At 45.8% G+C, this 21,801-nt stretch overlaps 1 protein-coding gene across 2 annotated transcripts; it reads left to right on the top strand.

Annotated features, from left to right (window-relative positions):
* The first annotated feature begins 721 nt into the window (after positions 1-721).
* On the top strand, positions 722-18,791 carry SLC25A20 (solute carrier family 25 member 20). Of its 2 annotated transcripts, XM_032781793.2 has the most exons (9): positions 722-970; positions 3,786-3,878; positions 9,011-9,138; positions 10,822-10,912; positions 13,027-13,144; positions 14,410-14,482; positions 14,982-15,091; positions 16,831-16,955; positions 17,547-18,791. In XM_032781793.2, the coding sequence occupies exons 1-9, from the start codon at positions 866-868 to the stop codon at positions 17,607-17,609; spliced, it is 906 nt and encodes a 301-aa protein (XP_032637684.1). In that variant the 5' UTR covers positions 722-865; the 3' UTR covers positions 17,610-18,791. The 2 variants fall into 2 exon arrangements, with proteins under 2 accessions (XP_032637684.1, XP_032637685.1); XM_032781794.2 differs by lacking the exon at positions 16,831-16,955 and having other exon boundaries at positions 819-970; positions 17,547-17,678.
* Positions 18,792-21,801: the final 3,010 nt, after the last annotated feature.

The raw sequence follows: 21,801 nt of genomic DNA, 5'->3' as shown, positions 1-21,801 counted from the left end.
GAAAAGCCAGTGGTAAAAACACTTCAGCCTTGTCTACGTTAGTGGCTGCATTACTGCTCCAAACCAGAAACAAATTTTCCTCTCTGAGGGCAAGAGCTACATGGTATCAGCTGTCTCAGGAACAGGGGTTTCCTAAAACTGTACCAGGAAAATTGCATAGCAGCTAGGCCTTACCCCTACTGCGACACGCCTATGAAGCAGTTTGTGTTACAGAGACCCCTCCACAGAGAGTCCTTTCTCAAGCAGGGCTAGTTGTTCCTCAGCTGTGCTCTCATGAAGCTGACCACACAATGCCACTCACCAGACCGCAGTGCTCTGCTGGGGCAATCGGAGAGGGTGAAAAGGCGATCTGGCCCGGAGCGGAGAGCCGCAGCACGCCGCCTTGTGAGCAAGGGGAGCGAAGAGAGCCCCATGGCCAGGGGCTTGCGGGGAAGCTAGAACTCGGGCCGGGCCGGGCTGGGCTGGGCCGGGCCGGGCCGGGCCGGGCCAAGCTAGGGAGCCCAGGCAGCCAGTGCGAAGGGCGGGGTGACAGACACTCTGTCAGGAGCAGCGCCGAATCGGGCCCCCTCTCACCCTAGGCCAAGTACCCGTGGGGCGCCTGTGAAGCGGGGCCGCGGGGAGGCGCAGGATCCCTGCACGGCTCCAGGGCGCGGGCCGGCGCCGGGCCGGGACCCGGGCACGCAGCGAGGCGGGCACCCGCCGGCCAGCGGGAGCAGAGCGCATGCGCATCAGGGCGGTGTGCCGAGAGAGCCAACTATCCGTCTAGGGCGCCGCCCCGGCAGCCCAGTCCTCCACTGTCCCGCCATGCCTTGCGGCGCGGTACTGGGGTAAGGGTTAGCGCGAGGGCTCCGCTCCTGCCACGGCCATGGCGAAGCAGCCGCAGCCCATCAGCCCCGTGAAGAACTTCTTCGCCGGCGGCTTCGGCGGCGTCTGCCTGGTGTTCGTCGGGCACCCGCTGGACACCATCAAGGTGAGGGGGCCGCGCGGGGAAGGAGAGTACTACAGCTCCCGGCCTGCACCGGGCGGGGAGCAGAGATACTACAGCTCCCGGCCTGCACCGCGCGGGGAGCAGAGATACTACAGCTCCCGGCCTGCACTGCTCCGGGAGGAGGGGGGAGGTACTACAGCTCCCGGCCTGCACCGCGCGGGGAGCAGAGCTACGACAGCTCCGCCGCACCCGCGCGGAGCCGAGCTACTACAGCTCCGGCCTGCACCGCGCGGGCAGAGTATATGACAGACTTCCGGCGCCCTGCTTCCGTGAGGGGGGGAGGTACCACAGCTGCCCGGCCTGCACCGCGCGGGAGCAGAGCTACTCAGCTCCGGCGCCACCGCGCGGGGAGCAGGAGATACTTACCTTCCGCCTGATGTCCGGAGGAGGGGGAGGTTACTACAAGCTCCCGGCCTGCACTGCGCGGGGAGCGAGATTACGAAGCTCCCGGCCTGCGCGGCTCCGGGGGAGGGGGATACTCGCTCCCGCCTGCATGCTGGGGGAGGGAGGTACTAACAACTCCCGCGCGCACCGCGCGGGGTGGGGGAGGGGGATACACTAGTCCCGGCCCTGCCCGCGCCGGGGGGGAGGAGGGGGAGATACTACAGCTCCCGGCCTGCACTGCTCGGGGGTGGGGGGGGAATACGGGGGGCGGTATAACCGCCCCCCCAAGCTTGTTTCTTTCGTCAGCAGAGATTGGGCTAATAAAATATATTGGCTCATCCACCTTGTCTGTCTAGTGAGCCGTGGTAGTTTCTAGTTTTGGCATAAAACCGCCTGACCAGCCTGAAGGGTCCCCCTCTGGGCAGTGGAATCTAGTAGCATCTGAAAGAGAGCTGGTAAAGATGCCAAAAGTCCCTGTGTGCCTTAGGTAAAACTGACACTATGGGATTCACAAGACCAGGCAGCCAGTTTTGAGAACATCTAACCGTGAGGGGTGTGCAGAGACTCTGGCAGAATTGTATCTGGACATGGATGCTGTGTATCGCCCCTCCCCTTTTTTCCCCTTTATTATTCTTATTGTATGAAAATGGGACTGACCTGAAAGCTTTGTGTAGTCTGACCTGTGATATATCCTACACACACAGTATTATCACAGGGCGTGACCTCTTATCTTGGCGGCAATATTTGCATCTAGTTTCTAGCAACTGTGGTAGTGTTTAGAATTCCTGTATCCTCTAGAATGGTACGTGACCTCTGCAAATGTGTGAAGTCCTGCTGTTTTTGAGAAGCCCTTCATTTCACCAGCTAACTCGGTCAATTTAAGGTGTACACTTCCTACCGCATAGAGGCAGCACTGATGTGCCACTCACCATCAGCTCATGATATCAATGATCCTGTTTTGTTAAAATTTCACAGGCTGATCATTATTGCTTTATTTTAAAGGAGAGACATGAATAGGATATCTGGTACTCTTTGTTCTATCACTTTGATAGTGTATACAAGTGACTTTTTTAAAAAGAGAAATTACTACACTAGTATATGAAGGCAACTCCGCTTCGGTCTAAAATCAGACTGATATTCTCTTTGGAGCATTCCCACTCTCAGCCTGTCGTAGCTGGAACTCCCTTGGCCTCCCTTCTGCCATTAATTGAAATAAAAATTTCCCTAAGCTCACTTCTATCTGAGTGTGAACAATTTCATTATGTTAGCCTATGGGGGGAGGGGGGGTCTGAGTGTTCTTTGTACCACTCTGTTTTTGTCTGTTTCAGACACTCAGGTGGCTCCCAGTACCATACTATGTGAGCACCTCACAAATGTTAATGTATTTATCCTCACAACACCCTGGTGAGGTAGGGAAGTGCCATTATGCCTGTTTTACACTTGGAGAACTGAGGCACAGAGAAACTAAATTACTTGCCAAAATAACAAAGGAAGTTTGTGGTAGAGCTGAGAATTGAACTTGGGTCTCCTGAGTCTCAGGCTAGGCCCCTAACCACAGGCTCACCATTACTCTCAAAATGGTAGCATCCATCTGTTTTAACTATGTATTTGTTCCAATCTGTGTTTTGCTTGTCTTCATCTAGCCAGCACATTCATCTTAAGACACTCAGAAAAGTCCAGTTAGCGTCCAGAAAAATCAGTGATGACTGGAAATCAAACTCTTGTTCCAAAAAGCAGTTACAAATTAAGGGACATTTGTGACCTTGAGCCCCAATAGCTAATTGTTACATGTGTTTAAACACTGTTATGGCAAAGGAGCCTGGAACTTGAGAGGGGGAAAGGTAGGTAAAGAAGTAACTGAAGACCAGGGAACAGCAAAGGTCTCCTCTTTAATATAAACATCAGACCTGTGGCGAGTACAACTTCTAGAGCACGATGGCCCAGCGTGATGCGAGTGGGAGCTTTTTGGAATTAAACAAGTATTTGCTCTGCATTATTGATCTATGAATTGATGAAACTGGACATGAGATGTTTCCTTTCCTTTTAATTATATTCTTTAATCTGAAGATAAATAAAACCAAGTTTCATTGGTGACTGTACTTGCATACTGAGTTTAGCAGATGGGGAAAGAGAGCAGTAGAAATGGCACTGGATCTCAGAAGTGCTTGAAGCAGCCACACTGCTGTTTAGAGAGCATTAACTTGAATTTAAATTAATATTGAAATAACTTAAGGTATTTGTGTTCTTTTTTAGATATTTGCACAAGCTAAAATACTGAGTTTTAACCCTTGTACCAATATTACAATGTCCGGTTATAAAACCTATGACTTTAATATGGCTCTCTGGAACTAATTCTAAAAAAGTCATGTATCTTAAAAGAAAAGAGCAAACTTTTTTTTTTCTTGTTTTACAGGTCAGACTACAGACCCAACCAAAACCTCAGGCTGGGCAGCCTCCACTCTATTCTGGGACCTTCGACTGTTTCAGACAGACTCTCGTTAGAGAGGTACTGTATACTGGCATTTGCTATGCCTGCCAAAAATGTCAGTTGCTCATGTATGTCATTGGAGTGGAATTTTGTGGGAATCTGGCCCCCTTGAGACTATAAAATTCTCAGGTTATCAATTCAAATGGTTCTAATCCAAATTTTTCATCACATTACGAAATTTGACAGAACTGGTAGAGGGAGAACATAATAATCTTTGGAATGTGTGATTTGATATATATGTGTTGTTTTTTTTAAGTCAGCAATGTGGTGTTAATACCTAAAGTTCAAGGCTGTAATGAATATATTTTTCTTAAGCTGTGGTGCCCAGCACTGGATACAGTGCTCCAGCTGAGGTCTCACTGGTGCTGAGCAATTACCCCCAGCATCTTGCATATGACACTCCTGTTAACACACTGGGCTGTATTAGCCTTTTTTGTAACTGCATCACGTTGTCTGGTATTCAATTTGTGATCCAGTATAACCCCCAGATCCTTTTTCAGCAGCACTACCCTCTAGCCACTTACTCCCCATTTTGTAGCTGTGCATGTGATTTTTTCCCTTCTTAATTGTACTACCTTGCACTTGTCTTTATAAAATTTTATTTGATGTGTCCTGTAAATCTTATAAGCACACTTTTCACTCCATTATCCAAGTCATTCATGAAAATATCGAATAGTACTGAACTCAGGACTGATCCCTGTGGGATCCCAATAGATACGTCATCCCAGTTGTTGTCAAGAGGTGTGTTGTCAGATGCTACCGGTGTGGTGCTCTGCTCTCTTCTTGTTGGTATCATTCAGCTGCGTGCGTGTGTTCCCTCTGTGTGCTGCCCGAGCTGCGCAGCTAGCTGACACAGCAGACCCGAAGAGAATCCCCAAAGACCACAGAGTCTAGTAAGGTACGAAGGCACGTCGGCCAGGTTTATTGCCGTATTGGACACAATAATAGTTCCCTCCAGATTGTTACTCTACAGGGCATACTAGAGTATGCCCACGGTCAATGACTCGGCTCAGTCAGTGGCAGGACTTTCCAACTGCCCCTCGCTGACAAAGACAGCGCCCCATGGGTATGACATTCTTATACACAGTACAACACAGTTACACATCACTGCCTGACGTATTGAGGGGCAACCCTCTACGTAGCGGGTACAACCCCCTCTACGTAGTAAGTGCCGCCTTCACCTTCTGTACATGTTGGTTTGAAACAGAACATCCATCATTACCCTCTTTCGCCCCTGTCATTGGGGATGGGTCAAGTTGTTCTTGTTTCTGCTGTGGAATGTGCAATTATGTGAATGTTCTGATCCTTAGTGTTCAGTACCTTCTTATGTCGTATCTCTGTTGCAGCCATCAGACCTTTCCTTGCAGTCTTGTGAGCAGGGCCTTGCTCTGGCTCACGGCTTCACTTTGCTTTATGTTAGCAAAGTCTTGACCATTACTTTAGTTCAGGCCTTACGCCTCATACCAGGCCTCTGATACCAAGGTTTATGTCTTAGGGCCTCCTCTTACTACACCAGTATGACAGTGAACCCTTGATACAGCTACTGTCTATCAACCACTTTATAGTAAATTTATCTCAATCAAACGTCTTCAGTTTGTTTATGAGAGTGTCATGTGGGACTGTGTCAAAAGCTTAATTAAAATCAAGATATATCATGTCTACAGTTTCCCTCCTATTTGCTAAGCCAGTAACCCTGTCAAAGAAGAAAATTAAGTTGGTATGGCATGATTTGGTTCTTGACAGAGCCATGCTAGGTATTCTTGTAACCCTATTATTCTCTAGGGGCATATAAATTGTTGAATAATTGTGCTCCAGTCTCTTTCTAGGTGTCCAAGTTTGGCTAACTAGTCTATAATAATGGCCCAGGTCCTCTTTGTTCCACTTGTTGAAGATAGGTACTGTGTTTGCCTTTCACCAGTCCTCCATGAGTTCTTGAAGATCATTCCTAATGGTTCTGACATTGCTTTAGCTAGTTCCTTAAGGACCCAAGAATGGATTTCATGAGGCCCTGCCAGCATGAATACATGTAACTTACTTAACTATTCTCCAACCTGTTTTTCCCTATTTGGCATGCTTTTCTCCCCCCATTATATATGTCATATATTTGGTCACAATTAATCTTTTTAGGAAAGAGTGAAGCAAAACAGGCGTCAAGAACGCTCAGGTGTTTAAAGTGATCTGTTATTAGCTCTCCTTCTCCACTAAGTAGAGAAACTTTTTATTCATCTTTCTCGTGCTCCTCACTTATGTGTAAAATCTCCTCTTACCCTTAGGAGGGGACATGAAAGGCAATAACTCCTTTTGTGCAAAATCTCCCTATGTGCCTTTGCTATTTTGTACTCATCCTTAGCAATTTGTCTCTGTTTCCACTTCTTGTAGTAGTCGATTCTGGAATTTCATATCATTAAAGAGTTCACTATGGAGCCATACTGACGTCTTACTATTCTTGCTATTTTTCCTTTGCATTGGGGTAGTTTGCAGTTGTGCCTTTAATATTGTCTGATTGAGAAACTACCAACTCTCCTTAACTCTTCCCCCCTCCTTTACATTTTCTTCCCAGGTGCCCTTACCTCTCAGTTCTGACTTTGTTAATGGACTTTAGAAAAGCAGAGTTTGGCCTTATTCTGCTCCTCTCACTCCTTTTCCTTAGAATCCTGAAATCCATGAGTTCGTGTTCATTTTCACCCAAATCGCCTTCCACCTTCACATTTTCCACCAATTCCTCCCTGCTAGTCAGAATCGAGGTTGAAATGGTTTGTCTCCCTGTTTATTTCATCCACCTTCTGAAACAAAAAGTTGTCCCCAGTACATTCTAAGAACTATTAGTAATGGCGTTTTGCCATATTACTTTTCCAATAGATGAGTGGGGGGTTAGAGTCCCTCATTGCTATGGAATCTTGTGTTCATCTAGTTTGACTTTATGCATAACATAGGCCATTGACTTTCACCCCAGTGGCTCCTGCATCAAGCCCATATGTATGGGTTTTAGAAAGGCATCTAGTCTCCATTTAGAGTCTTTAAGTGGTAAAGAATCCACTGTCCCCTTTGGTTAGTTGTGCCGGTGATTAATTACCCCCCCTGTTAATAAATTGTGCATTCTATCTAGTGTGAATTAGCTTCAGCTTCCACCCATTAGATCTTGTTTTCCCTTCGTCTGCCAAACTAAAGAGCACTGTGGTATAAGAAATCTCACTCCATACATGAACTTGTATTCTGTGATCAAGTCACCTCTTAACCTTGTCTTGGATAAACTAAATAGATTGAGCTTCGTAAGTCTCTCATGATAAGAGAGACTTTTCAAATGTCAGATAATTCATGTAGCTCTTCTCTGTACTTTTTTTTGTTTTTTCAATATCCTTCTTGAACACCAGAACTGGACACAGTATCCACTAGTGGTTTCACTACTGTTAGGTACAAAGGTAATCGTACCTTCCTACTCCTACTTCATGTTAACTGTTCTTGGCTGTATAAGCTAGTAAAGTCTTTCCCTTTTGGAGGCCCTCTTGGTACCCTCCTTGTGTGAGCTGGCCAAGCAGGACTTTCAAAGGTCTGTCTCACACAGAGTTTCTTGCACAGTGGAGTCATACATGGTTGCCAGCCAGTCATGCCTTTCAGTGTAAGGAGACATGTAAGAATGTGTTGAAATTATTAGGGCTGTCAAGCAATTAAAAAAATTAAGCATGATTAAAAAGATCACAAGATTAAAAGGATTGTGCCATTAATCGCAGGATTAAACAATAATAGAATATCATTTATTTAAATATTTTTGATATTTTTAATTCCAACGCAATACAAAGTGTACAGTGCTCACTTTATATTCTTTATTAGAAATATTTGCACTGTAAAGAATAAAATAGTATTTTTCAATACACCTAATACAAGTACAGTAACTCCTCTCTTAACATTGTAGGTAGTTACTGAAAAATGCTACTTTAAGCGAAACGATGTTAAGCACATCCAATTTCCCCATAAGAATTAATGTGAATGGGCGGGGGAGGAGAATTAGGTTCCAAGGATTTTTATTTTTTTTAATTTATTTTTTTTTGCTAGACAAAGGACGTTATATACACATCAGTATTAAATATTTGTTTAAAACTTAACACAGCAATGATGATTGTGAGGCTTGGTTGAGGTGGTGGAGTTGGAGGGTGGGCTATTTCGCAGGGAATGCCTTACTGCTAAATGATGAACTAGCACTTGGCTCAGCCATCAAGGATTAATACATTGTTGTTAATGTAGCCTCACACTCTACAAGGCAGCAGGAATGGAGGGAGGAGAGACAGCATGGCAGAGAGAGACAGAGACAGGGATGCATTGTGGATGCATGTGAGAGAGAGAGAGAGAGATGCGCATTGCCCTTTTAAGTACGCTGTCCCCATTCTACGTACATTGCCTTTTTAAGTAGATCAATAGGTTGAGACGGCAGCTGCTGCCAGCAAGCTTCCTCCATCCTGAGCCCTGTCCTGTCAGTGGAGATGAGGTACAGGAGTTGGGGGAGGGGGACGCTCTGACATTAGCACCCCTCTTTTCCCTTCCTCCCCTTCTGCACAGCAAGCAGGAGGCTCCCAGGAGCAGCTCCAAGGTAGAGGGCAGGAGCAGCACATGGCAGTCGGGGGAGGGACGCCTCACTTGCCTGGCAATTGATAGCCTGCTGGGCAGCTGCTGCATAGGAAACTTAGGGGGGCTGCCGGACCACCCTGGTTCCGGGTTCCAGGCCCCCCTAGCTAGCTCCAAGGGGCTGCTCTTTCTGCAAGCACTGGACAAAGCAGGCGGCTGCCAAACTACATTATAAGAGAGCATTGTGCAACTTCAAACAAGCATGTTCTCTAATTGCTGATCAATGTAACAACGTTGACCGGGACAATGTTAAGTGAGGAGTTACTGTACTGTAGTGCAATCTCTTTATCATGAAAGCTGAACTTGCAAATGTAGAATTACGTACCAAAAAAGAATTACACTCAAAAATAAAACAATGCAAAACTTTAGAGAACAGCCCCTCTGTATCACTGCAAAGCCCTTTCATTCATGCAGCTGGCCGCCTTTGCTGTGATCATCTTGTATAGTAACTTCATTTGCTTCTTGATGCGGTGAAATATTTATCCTCCTGAAGAATGCTTCATGAAACCTAAATAACCCGCTGTGTCTTGCAGGGAGTCCGAGGCTTGTATAAAGGAATGGCAGCTCCGATAGTTGGAGTGACTCCCATGTTTGCTGTGTGCTTCTTTGGATTTGGTTTGGGGAAAAAACTCCAGCAGAGGAATCCTGATGACATTTTGACGTAAGTTCTGGGTTGTTCAGACGCTTGGGATACCTTTTCTACGGCTCCCAGCCTGCTGTGTTGAATTACACGTTCGGCTGTAGTGTAAATGTGGCTCCTCTCTGGATTATAAATATATTTAAAAACAAACACTGGGGGTGGTAATACTCCTAAAAGCGTGGGACTGATAGCACAGGCTAAAAACAGACAGCAGGTGGGCAAGTACTGTGCAATTCCCTCCCTGTGCAGAAAGACAGTCATTAAAAAAACAGCTCAGTTGTAGCTGAATACCATATGTATTACATACTGATAATGACTTAGAACAGCCTTGCTGTTAAGGGAAACTGAGTGGAAAGATTACATGCATATTCCAGTATAGCCACCTGACAGAGCTGGGGGTCACAAGACATGACCTTTCCTTCTTGCTAGTGGTAAGTGGGACTCTCACTGCATCCACCTCATAGGTTAGGTTATTAATCACAGGAGTGCTTCTCTTCGTTATGGCTGAAGAGGCTTTTCTACAATCGGCCTCTTTTCAGGCACACTGACCCTTCTGCAAAAATGACTTTTTGGAACAAAATTTCTCCTGCTCCATTTTTGGCCCCATATCGGAATTCCGTGGATGGCTGATAAAATTTTATGCATCTGTGACAGGTTATTTGTGAATGAGAAGTTTTTTAATAAAAAAAAATGATTTTTGAAATGTTCAGCTTGTCATAGACTTAGTCTCTAGTGAGGACCAGTGTGTAACACATCTGAAGAAATCTGGCTTAGGTGTTTGAAAATCCTGTACCACTCATGCATACTACTCATCCACTTGCTGGGGTTTTTAACAGAAATAGCACTCCGGATGCACATATAATATACTTGTGTGTGCATTTGTTCAAGAGCTTTGCTCACTCAACTGTTCCAAATCCATCATGGTTCTCTCAAGTTTTCTTATAAATCAAGAAATGTAAAGCTTGTTTCATTTACTTGCTTCCCATTGAACTCAGTTGTTCAGTGCTTTACTGAATTGGGCTTTAAGGCTCATAGTTCTAGAGCAGTGCTTCTCAAACTTACTTGATTGTGTTCCCCTTCTTCGTGTCTGTAATTGCCTCCTGTTCCCCCCCATACATGCAGCAGCACAGAAGTAAGGGTGGCAATGTGGGTGGATATTTGTCAGGATCACTTTTCACAGCAGACTTAGCACTCCATTGCCACCCTTCTGCACTGCTGCTGCCACCCCGAAGCTGACCGCTAGAGTCCCGCCACTGCCTCCTGGTGAGGGATATGGGGACCCTGGGCTGCAGGGCTCTGACTCTCTGCCCCTGAGCGACGGGGCTCTACCTGTCGCCTTTATCCCATGCCCCCGCCTCCTTCTCCCAGCTGTGCATGGCCCTTCTGTACAAGCTCCAGCCACCCGGGGCTGACAGCCAAAGCCAAAAGGGGGGCGGGGGGCACACAGCTCGGGCCTGCCAAATGACTTGGGCACACTCTGTATATTGTAGCATAAAAGGTAAGCACATTGAGTAATACAAAATACTATGAATGCACAGGAGCAGAAGTATACTTGCTGAGGGAACCAAAGCTTTGGATTTCCAAACTCTTATACATTTAACTGTAATGTTGCATTGTTAAGTTCTTTCATGCTGACTATATTAAATGCCATGTTTATTGGATTATTTATCTTGGGATCTTTATTTTCCTATGTTCTCTGTACAGATATCCCCAGCTGTTTGCTGCTGGCATGTTATCTGGAGTATTCACAACAGCAATCATGGCTCCAGGAGAGAGGATCAAGTGCCTTTTACAGGTAAGACTTCGTGTTTGGAGGGGGAGAAATTCCCGCCCTTTAATTTTAGGAGCATTGTCTGATTTAAAAAGCTCTTGCTAGGAAGATATAATTCCTCTAATTAGCATATTTACTCTGTACTGAATTTAGAAAGTGCCCCTTTGAGCAGGGCTGAGGCATAACTTGATGCAACTCTGTCATGGAGAAGCATTATACAGCTTCCCTCCCTGACAATCTGTTTGGTAAATACAACATGCACTCCTATATATACCATTCAGCATATATGCATCCTCACCCTAGGATACCAGCTGACTTCTTGGGCACTTTTGAAATCTAGAGAGTATCCTATCTTCTTACGTAAAACAAAGCCTTCATAATAACAATCAGGTTCATGAAACTCTTGCGTGACAAAGATTTTGCCCCTAGTTCCCTGGAATCCTTGTATGTAACAGAAGGACCTATTTCAAAAATATATAAAACAAGCTATTCTAAAACTAGTCTAGTGACCAGAAACTTTAAACCTGTCACAGCCCTTGGTTTTTGAAACCCTGGCAGGAAATGTGAATTTGAACAAATGAAAATACTGTCTGTGCCAGACCTGATCTCTACTCTGTCTCACGGTGACTGCTGAACTTAGTGTTTTAATGGATGTTAGATATTGATTCCAACATGCAAAGCATTATCACAGGACATCTTTTATTCAAAAAATATTGTCTGAGTTCTATGAAATTTTCTTGGAGTCATTGTCAGTGTAAATCTGGAGTAACTTGACTGATTTCAGCTGAGTTATTTCAAACTTAAACTAGTGAAAATTAGGTAAGCATCGATTCTTAATTTGGCACGATCCAGCCAGTGCATGGTTCAGTAAACACCCATGGAAGCAAATCCTTAAATCTGGGTAGCAGAGAAATTTTAATAAGTGTAAACTATGCAGTGGCTTAACACAAAGGGGAGTGTTTATTAGATCAGCAGTTCCCAAACTGTGGGTCAGGTCCCCAAAGTGGGTCTCAGCCCCCTTTGAATGGGGTCGCCAGGACTGGCTTAGATTTGCTGGGGCCTAGGGCTGAAGCCCAAGCTCCACTGGGGTTACATTGGCCTATCAACGTTTCTCAAGTGCGGCCACCAGGGGTTTTTCTTGCGGCCACAGCCTCCTGGGCAGTGACTGGAGGAGGAGCAGCAGAGGCACAGACACCAGAGGAGCAGACAGCCAGTGTGAGTTTCCCCACCTTTCCAGGGACAGTGGGGTTCAGGCTTCTGGTTTCAGCTCTGGAGTGGTGGGCGCTGTCCTCCGGCCACTTGGCAGCCGGGTCCATCCAATGGCTTTGGGCTCCGGCCCCAGCCCTGGGCTCACCGCCCAATCGCCCCTGGTGCTGCCCCCGCCCCCCCCCCTCCCTGCTGCCAGCTTACTCACTGCCCTATTCAAGGATTAATTTGTCCTCGGCTTACCAGGGCTGAGTAAGTCTGTTGTCTGTGGTATCTGTATGTTTGTTAATATCACTTTTCACTTTCTTCTAGCTATCAAGTCTGCTGCTATGAAAAGTGATATTAACAAACATACAAATATCACTTTTGCTAGCTAGTAAGATTGCTTCTGTGAAGTCATTAAAAAAGTGCCCCCCAGCATGAAACATAAATAATGTACTTTGCAATTATCTTTAGACCCAGTAAGGAGTACATACAACTATAAATTATTTTTATTATTAGGTCTACAAAAAACCCTACGTAAATAAATTACTCTGATTTGGAGCTGTGTATTTGCATATTTATTTGTTTCTCTAAAGTTAATTAAGTATTTTAGGAAAAATTGTCAGAGCGGCCACCAACAAGAGTTTGTGGCCACACTCTCTGACGGCACCAAAATTTTTGTTGTGAGAACCCCTGGCCAACATCACAGGGGTATCTGCCAGTTGAGGAAAGACTACTGAGTAAAACAGAGGAAAAGCAGGCTGGGAATATGGTGACTTCACATGCATTGTACCAGTTTGTGTCTATATCAGCAGGAGCCCAGTGGCGTTCATTCCTTGGGTGGCTTTTGTTTACAGGAAAAAGGGCTGAGCTGGTAACTTCCACTTGACAATGTAGCTTTAGAAAGCACAAGCGTTCAAATTACTAAACCATCACTTTTAATTCTCCAGATCCAGGCTGCTTCAGGTGAAATTAAATACGGCGGCCCAATGGACTGTGCAAAACAGCTGTACCGTGAGGCTGGAATTCGAGGCATATACAAAGGAACCGTGCTCACCCTCATGAGAGGTAATTCTAATGGTACCCCTGCAGGAAGAGAAGCATCAGAACAAAACTGACCCAACATCATAAATCTCGCCCTGGGCCATCGAGCTATGTTGTGCATCAGGTTCATGCGCTGCAGTTTTCACAGCTACCCCTGTGTCTCATGGGGATTGAGAATTGCAACTAGGATGTGTCGCAGTCTTGGTAGGGGTGGTGAGAGGGAGGGAATGAGGAGAGGAAGGCTAGAAATGGACACAAAGGGACTTGAGAGGTAAAGACCAACCAAATCCAAGACGCAGAAGGCTACCACAGACTTCCAGAACGGGTGAGGGATGATGGGTCTGGGGAAAGAAGCGGAGAAGCAGAGAAGAAAAAAGCAGCAGCATTTTCTTAACTTTGGGATGGGGTTTGTACATGGGACTCCCAGTCTGTGATGGTCAGTTGGATTGGTTAATGAATTATTCTTTGTCCCAGCTTGAAAGTGGTGTTTATTCACTCATTTTTAGTGTGGAGGAAAAATACCTTGTGTGTCCATCATGTTCCTTTCCCTCTCTGTTTTTTAAAGGCACCTATAATGAACAAATTAAAGCCCCATGGGTCAGGTTAGAAATATGTTTGGATCCTTTCTCCCCAAAATGAGGTTAAAATACGCCCTGTCTGGGGGCAGTGATTTCACTTGAGCATCTTCAAATAGAGAAACTGTAGGCATTTTGCACTTCCACCAGCCCAGGAAATGATCTGTCCCATGACTCCCATAGGATTGTAACAGCTAGCAGCATGGACAACATGCCTGACAGAACTGGTTGTCTGATCCTAGCTGTGGGCTTGAGCATTGGCTACATGAGGATATAAAAAAGTAGAAAGTTTGGTTGGAACAAACTGGCTGTGAACATGTCACAAAGCTACTGAGACTGGCTTAATCTGCCCAGTCTCCAGTTTGGGGAGCTTGGACCTGTCTCATAGTCAAGGTAACAATGTGATTGGAAGGGCTGGTGACTCAGGGGTTCAGGAATAAGTGTTTCTGCAGCATGCCCCTGCTCTTTCTGAAAATGTTTGTGCTGTTCCATCCAGAGAGACAGCCGTTTGCACTGGAAGGCTCAGAAAGAGAAATTAGTGGTACTTGATGGCATTGCTGAGGCTGGTGCAGAACAGTCCCAAAGGTTGGCAGCTGATGTGAGCCCAGAGCTTCCCCTTAGGGGTGAAAAAGAGAGAGGAAAGGAAGTTTTCCCCTGCGTGCGGAAGCGATCAAGTGTCATTCTCCTACTTCTCTTTGTTGTTCTCCCAACTAGATGTTCCAGCCTCTGGAATGTACTTCATGACGTATGAATGGCTGAAAAACATTCTGACCCCTGAGGGGAAGAGGTTAGTTAAATCCTAAATCAGGGCAATGCTGACTTTCTCCAGACACTTCCAGTCAATTTCTCCTGCTAAGCAAATGAGAGCAAAATCACCAGAGTAGTGTCTTCTGTGATTGCTGAGGAGTTTGCTGTCAGTAGCTTTCCCATCGAGATGACTCATCTCACTGTGGGATTGGATTGATTGTTGAATGGTATTTGAAGCACTCCTCTTAATGGCACAATTAGAAAAGCATTCAGTGTGAGATGCACCCGTTCTGCGTCCCTGCTGTGTGCTAAAAGCTGGTCTTTCAGGCATCCTTGTCATGCTGCAAGTATGAGAGAGCAATAAGAGTTGAGCCTTTCTCGTGGAGAGACAGCACATTATGGCCACAAGTTTCTCTGAATTCCTACAGTGGCTGTTCTCACGCCAGGTCTGTACCATTGTAATGTCTTATATCTCAGCCAAGCTGCCTTTCTGGTCTTAGTTTAAAGATAGACACCTTTTCAATTCAATATTTCTGCAGTGTCAGTGACCTCAGCGTGCCTAGGATTCTCTTTGCTGGGGGTATGGCAGGGATCTTCAACTGGGCTGTTGCCATCCCTCCGGATGTGCTGAAATCCCGCTTCCAGACTGGTAAGTCAGATGTCAGTCGTGTAAGAGCTCCACAAGATGGAGCATTTCCGTGGGCCGGGTGGACAATCCAATAGAGAAGCTTACGGCTGGGCAGAATTTTAGAAAGGAGGCAGTGTGGCCTAGCTCCTACAGCACTAGACTGGGACTCAGGAGACCTGGGTTCTATTTCCAGCTCTGCTACAGGTTTACTGGGTGACTTTGAGCAAGTTACTTCATCTGTGCCCTCATGTATAAAATGATACATCCTTTGCAAAGTTCTTTGAGAACTGTGCTGAAAGGTGCTGTAGAAGAGCTGGATGGTATTTATTACAAATATACCCCCATTGAAAGTGCTTAATCATTTCAGATAAGACTGACAACTTGCATTGGTTCAGACAGGTGATATTGAAAATAAAATCACAGTGGAGCAGGGAACACCATAGCTATGCGTGTCTGTCACAATCCATTGCTTTGTGACTGGCAAATCTGCAGAGCTCATGGAAATATCTGCAGTCTGTGCTCCACAGAATTGCAGTAGAGACAGCCCAGACACTTGGGGTACTGGGCTCCAGCAAAGGCTGCTGTGAAGGTTCTGGTTGATTCCTTCAGCATTCCTCCCAGAGGAATATTCCTGTACAACAGAGCTCTGCAGCAGCCTCTAGCAGGACTATCCTCTGGCTCTGCCTTGCATTGACCAGATCCCTGCATCGTCTCTGTCGCGCATCAAGGACATAGGCAGAGCTTCTGTCCCTGTGCGTCCAGCAGTGGTTGCTGACACAGGAAAATCCTTTTGTTTGTGGTGTGTTTTTTGTTTTGTTTGTTGGCTGTGTAATTTAGCTTCCGTGATGCTCCAGACCAAGGGAGCAAAACCTGAGTGGGATATAGCAGAATATTGCAGCCCCTGCTCCATGAGTCACTTTCCAAAAGTTGTTTGTGACTCTGGAGGGTTAGTCTGGAGGAGCTGGTCAAGGGCCCCATCATGGTAATACTTTCCAGTGGCATGTCACATGATTAGGTAACTTGTTCCTATAAAATCACTTTCCTCAAACACCTGGTCAGATCTGTGTAACATCAGCATTAAAATGAAGCCTATCGTTTTCACTGGAAAGCCACTGCCATTGCTGGCTCTAGTGTGTGGGAGGATATTTGTGAGAACAGACCAGCGTTTTCTTTGCAAACCAGCTTTATCGATTGATGCACCACTGACTCTCCACTCTGCCGATGCTGTTAGCGTGACCAGCAGTAATAACACTAGATTGAAGCTCCCAGTTTTCTAACCCTTTGCTTAAGTTCCTCTTTTTTTTTTCTTCTCCCCCAGATGACCTGATTATTATTTAAAATCATTACAGTGCTGGTGAGCCTATGGCGCCTGCTCACTGGGTCTTTGTTCAAGTTGTCAGTGAAAGGGGGGGAAGGATAGCTTAGCAGGCCAGTGCGCACACCACTGAACACAGGGTTGGGAGTTCAGCCCTTCAGGGGGCCATTTAGGGATCTGGGGCAAAAAATCTGTCAGGGACGGTACTTGGTTCTGCTGTGAAGGCAGCGGGCTGGACTCGATGACCTTTCAAGGTCCCTTCCAGTTCTGTAGATCAGTATATGTTCATATAATGAAAATAAATTAAAAAATAGTCTTTTGAAATCATTTGTTACTTGGAAAATTTATCCATATGAATTACAGTGGAAGGCCACAGTGTAACCATTAAAGTCTCAGCCGGCTGCATTCGCAAATCATAGATGCCATGTTCTGCTTCTGTCAACAGCTGCTTCAGGGAAGTATCCTAATGGCTTTAGGGATGTGCTGAGGGAGCTTATCAGAGAGGAAGGAGTCTCATCCCTATACAAAGGGTTCACAGCCGTTATGATAAGGGCCTTTCCCGCTAACGCAGTAAGTAAACCATGATATCTAGTGGGCTGCAGGGAGCTGGCTACTTGCACCCTAAATACCTAGTGAGTGTAAAGGAGGCAGTTTACTCTGATTCCAGACTGTTTGACTGTTGTATTATCTCACTAGTGCTGCTTACCTTAGAGCACACATCCGTGGGTTTATGGTCTGGGGGATCTGTTTCCAAGCTTTTAAAATACTGGCTCAAATCTGTGTAGCTGGGAAACTGAAGTAGGCTGTAGGGATACCGCTAACAGGAATAGGGTCACAGGCTTTGCACTAAACCCCTCTTGGGTTAGAATAAACTAACAGTTCTACACATCTGCTAACACCAAGTGCCAGAATCTGCACCTGTTTTACATGGAAGGGTCTAACAAATGACGCTGAAGATCAGAAATTCTGCCTCTGCTATAGAGAGACCCAGTTATGTCATCACTTCCAGTTCAAGATCAGTCATGTTGGGGGGGAGGGGGGACAAACCATGTTTGGGGTTTATAATGCTGCTGCACGCCTCAGCTTTGAGAAGACCTTTTCCAGACACTCCAGCTTTGTGTGCCTAAGGCTCATCTGATCCTCGTGTTCTGTCTGTTCCAGGCCTGTTTCCTTGGTTTTGAAGTTGCTATGAAGTTCCTTAACTGGATTGCACCAAGTCTGTGAAGACTAGGAAATGTCCTCCTGGGACAAGAAAAAAAGACCATGGTGATGGATTTAAGGGTGACTTGAAAAACCATAGGAATTATTAGCTTTCTAATCCCAATTGCCTTACGCACATCCTCTGGATGTGTAATAGGTGCCACTCTGAACCTTGAGCCATAACTCTGATGTAGAGTTTTCATGAGGAAGGGGAAGTATGAGTACACTTACCTTCTGAGCCAAATGCGCCATAGCAGTGATGCTGCTAATAGACACTTATCGCTATTCCAGTGAGAGTCCTTAAGTACTTCCTCTGGAAGAAGGGGAGACTTTTAATTTCTTTCTTTGTTTACTGAAGAATCAGTTAGTGCTGAAAATCTTTCAAAATTGTAATTACCAGCCAGTGTGCACTTAATTCTCAGGATATAGCTTAACACTTTATTGCCAGTGTTGAGGTGAGACACTATTTTCCGTCAGTTTTAGATAGTCTCATCAGCTGTAAGCATGTTTATGGTGCCTTTATTTTATGTGCGTGTAATGAGGGGCAATATGGAACAGAACAGATTATAGCTAAAAAAAAATCCTAATTCTGGGCAGAGGGGGCAGGGAGGGATTCTAAAGCATTCTGGAGGACCTTGTATGGTGACCATCTTGAACCGATGAAAGGTGCACTGTGGAACTAAGAGTTAAAGTGAATTACACCCATCTTCCTTGACTAAGCACTGTTAACCCGGTTGGCAGGGGCATTCAGCAGAGAAACAAGTTCTAACTGATCTCATTTCTCTGCAAAATCCTCTTTCCCCCTCTGAAATCCCTTTGGTATTTACTGATTCACTGATTATATCCAGAACACAACTTCACAAATACCATATGATTCATTGCAATCTGTGCTATATCTGATGTCCCTGAATGATGCATTCTGAGAGATGGTGGCCTAGGAAGTATAGAGCGGATTTCAAAGTGGGAGAAGACTTAAACTTATTTTGGTGCTGAATTCCTTCCATGTCTTCCTTAATGGGAACAGTCAGCCCTGAAGTCAGCATCTGGCTCCTCAGCACAGCATTAAGAGATCTTGTTAAACAACAAATTTTGAGTTGACACGATTGGTGCAAGAGACAGGCAAGACAGTCTGTAACCTGTTCCAGTTGTGATTAAATGATCCTATTTTATCAGGACTCAATAAAGTTTGCTGCTGCTCAGCTAGAATGTTTGCTTGTGGTTTTGTGCGCTCTGTATTTTGGTGCATGATTAGAGTATGCAAAGGGCATACAAATATTCCCTTACACTTTGTTCGGAGATCTGCCTACCTTAAAGTCCTGCAGACAACTTACGTATGGATGGGTAGCCTGTCTTTGGTGGTGATAATTCTATGCCTCTCAGCCTTTAGACCTGCCCCTCTCTGATACAAGCCAGTGAAATGTGTGACAAATGGCTGAAATGGGCAACACCTGAGGGTTTTTTTGTTGTGTGTGGTGCCACCACTACTAGGTTAAAATGTTTTTTTAAGGCTGTTTTCTCATGGTGGGATGCAAACAAACCAGCTGTTACAGGTGTGGGGACGGGGAGGGGAATTGGGTTAAGGAGAAGATCCGGGCCTAGATTCCTCAGGAGGCACCAAGGGAAGTGAGGGCTGGGGAATGAGGAGTTGTCCTTAACCAGGCCCACTAAGGTATACAGTTAATTTAGCGTGTTTTCCATTAATGAGGCTGTCCCTGCCAGGCTGCCCCCAAGGATGTTGTTTTAAAACACTCCCTTTCTCTTATAAGGAGCAGAGAGAAATCATCCAGCTGCTTCTGTGTTACCCTTTGTTTTCCCAGAAGTTGAGGAAGCAAGGTGTTTGTTTTGTTTACATGGGTGGGGAGGACAGAGTGGATCCTCCCACTGTTTGAAGAGCCCCACAACTCAGGACTGTCTCCACTTTCCCCTGCAACCCTGGATGCTCTCTCTCCTCCCCAAAATACCTTGCCAGTTCTTCCACCTTAGGAGCCTCTCTGCTCCTTGGAAGAGAGAAAGGGAAGCAAGAGGCCCAGAGCTGCTGAGGAAGGTGAACATGGCCCTCCTTTACCTGCTACTGCTTCCTGTCCTCCCATACGCTGCCTGTGAGCGTGACTGTGACTGTGCGCTAGCCTGTGACACGTTCAGTTTCATACACTTGAGATCTGGTTAATCCAGCTGCTTCTGAGACAGCTCAGATCAGTAAAATCAGTAATTTTCATGCTCTCCTGGGAGTGATGTGGGTTTAGCCAAGTTCTAATAGACGTTGCTAGCTAAGCCCTATGTGCTTACTGGAACTCTTACAGCAAAAGGCTGTAGATCAGGTTCACTTTCCATTGTTTCTGATGACCGTTTGAACTTAGATTTGCTAAGGATCATCATGTAGTTACTAACCCCAGGTACCACTTATTAATGATTAAAAACATTTGCATATGCAAAGTGGCAGACTCACTCCTTGCACAAGGCTCTGTGCAGGTTTGTACTGTCTGTGCTGCTTCCCTGGGTGTGAGCAAGAAGGAGAACAAACTCTGAATGTTTCAGTAAATATTTATCGACCAAATATTTTTTGGTTCCCTGTGCTGGGAGCCTGTCCTAGAGCAGTTCAGATCCTGCCTTTACTTTTCTAATATTTATTTGCTGGAAGCTGCCCTCCTCCTCTCTCTCTCCAGCCTTTTATATGTTTAAGGAATTCTGAAGTTGGAGTAATCCTTTAAATATGTTCCCTCCCCCCTGGGACACTGGAGACAAGTGAATTAATTTTCAATCCCTTACCTGCCCCTAACTCCTTGCTTGAGCTACACCACAACCAGCTAAAATTATTGAAAAGAGGGTTCAGCTGGGTCTAGTTAAGGTCCCTTACAATTAGGTTAAGCTAACGAATCGTCATACTGGGTCAGACCAAAGGTCCATCCAGCCCCATATCCTATCTTCCAACAGTGGCCAATGTTAGGTGCTCCAGAGGGAATGAACAGAACAGGGAATCATCAAGTGATCCATCCCCTGTTGCCCAGTCTCAGCTTCTGGCAAACAGACTAGGGACACAATTCCTGCCCATCCTGGCTACTAGCCATTGATGGACCTATCCTCCATGAATTTAGCTAGTTCTTTTTTTAACCCTGTTATAGTTGTGGCCTTCACAACATCCTCTTGCAAGGAGTTCCACAGGCGGGTTACACCTGACAAGCCTTTGGCTACGTCTACACTACCGCCAGATCAGCAGGTAGGGATCAATCTGTCGGGGATCAATTTATCGTGAGGCGAGTAGTGTAGACACGATCAATTGACCCCCAATCACTCTCTCGTCAACTGCTGAACTCCAGCAGTGCGAGAGGCGGAAGCAAAGTTGACGGGGGAGCCACGGCCGTCAATCCACCACTGCCAGGACGTGAAGTAAGTAATTTTAATTTGATCTAAGATACGTTGACTTCAGCTATGCTATTCTCATAGCTGAAGTTGTGTATCTTAGATCGATTTTTCCCCCCCAGTGTAGACCAGGCCTTAGAGTTTCCCCAGGCCTAACCCCCACTTAGGCTTCTGACTCTACGCCAATTGCTTCCAGACAATTGCCTGCCAGTTCCTGGCCTGAGGCAATGTTTGAGATGCTTTCTCCCATGCTGAGGGAGGAAGTATGGCTGAGAACTGGCTCTTCCTAGATTCCCCATCTGCCCCACTTACTAGCAGGCAGAGACTGTCCCACTCCTTGCTACAGCAGCATTTAGTGGCCTGGGTAAACCCTACTCCTGGACGTTAGCTAGTGTGGCAATGTACAGTCTTGCACAATTCTTCAATAGCATTTTGGACAAGGCTGGTTTGAAATGTTTCCTCAGATGGACAATAATATTGTCTGCTAATTCCTTAATACAAGGACTGGCTCTTTGCTGATGAAAGCTCCTTTCCTGAGTGTGTAGCCAGCCAGAGACAGGGCCCGTTCCTTTGTGACAGAAACTGCCTGTTCGAAATATTTGTGAAAGGAACAGGGCACAAGGCAATTAAGAGTAAGTGTCACTCTTGACGTTTCTCGTTAACTTCTGCAAAAGGAACCTGTCTGCTAGGGTTGTTTTAACCTAGGAGTTTAGGATTCTGAGAGGGATTCTGAGCATTTCCCCCTCGGTTAGAAATGGGGGAACAATGGCTAAAGCAAAAGCCTGACATGAACAGCCTGGCTGGTTACGCCTGACAAGCCCTGAACTGAGGTCAGTTACCACTGCAAGGAAAAGGTCAA

The sequence above is a fragment of the Chelonoidis abingdonii genome, chromosome 17 (genome assembly GCF_003597395.2).
Source record: "Chelonoidis abingdonii isolate Lonesome George chromosome 17, CheloAbing_2.0, whole genome shotgun sequence".
NCBI classification, from domain to species: Eukaryota; Metazoa; Chordata; order Testudines; family Testudinidae; genus Chelonoidis; species Chelonoidis abingdonii.
Note: the sequence above shows the minus strand (reverse complement) of the source record. Positions and strands in the feature narration are given on the sequence as shown.

Coding starts and splice junctions, on each gene's coding strand:
- SLC25A20 (XM_032781793.2), top strand. CDS start 866: ATGGCGAAGCAGCCGCAGCCCATCAGCCCCGTGAAGAACTTCTTCGCC. Junction 3,879..9,010: donor GACAGACTCTCGTTAGAGAG/GTACTGTATACT, acceptor TGTGTCTTGCAG/GGAGTCCGAGGCTTGTATAA. Junction 13,145..14,409: donor CGTGCTCACCCTCATGAGAG/GTAATTCTAATG, acceptor TCTCCCAACTAG/ATGTTCCAGCCTCTGGAATG.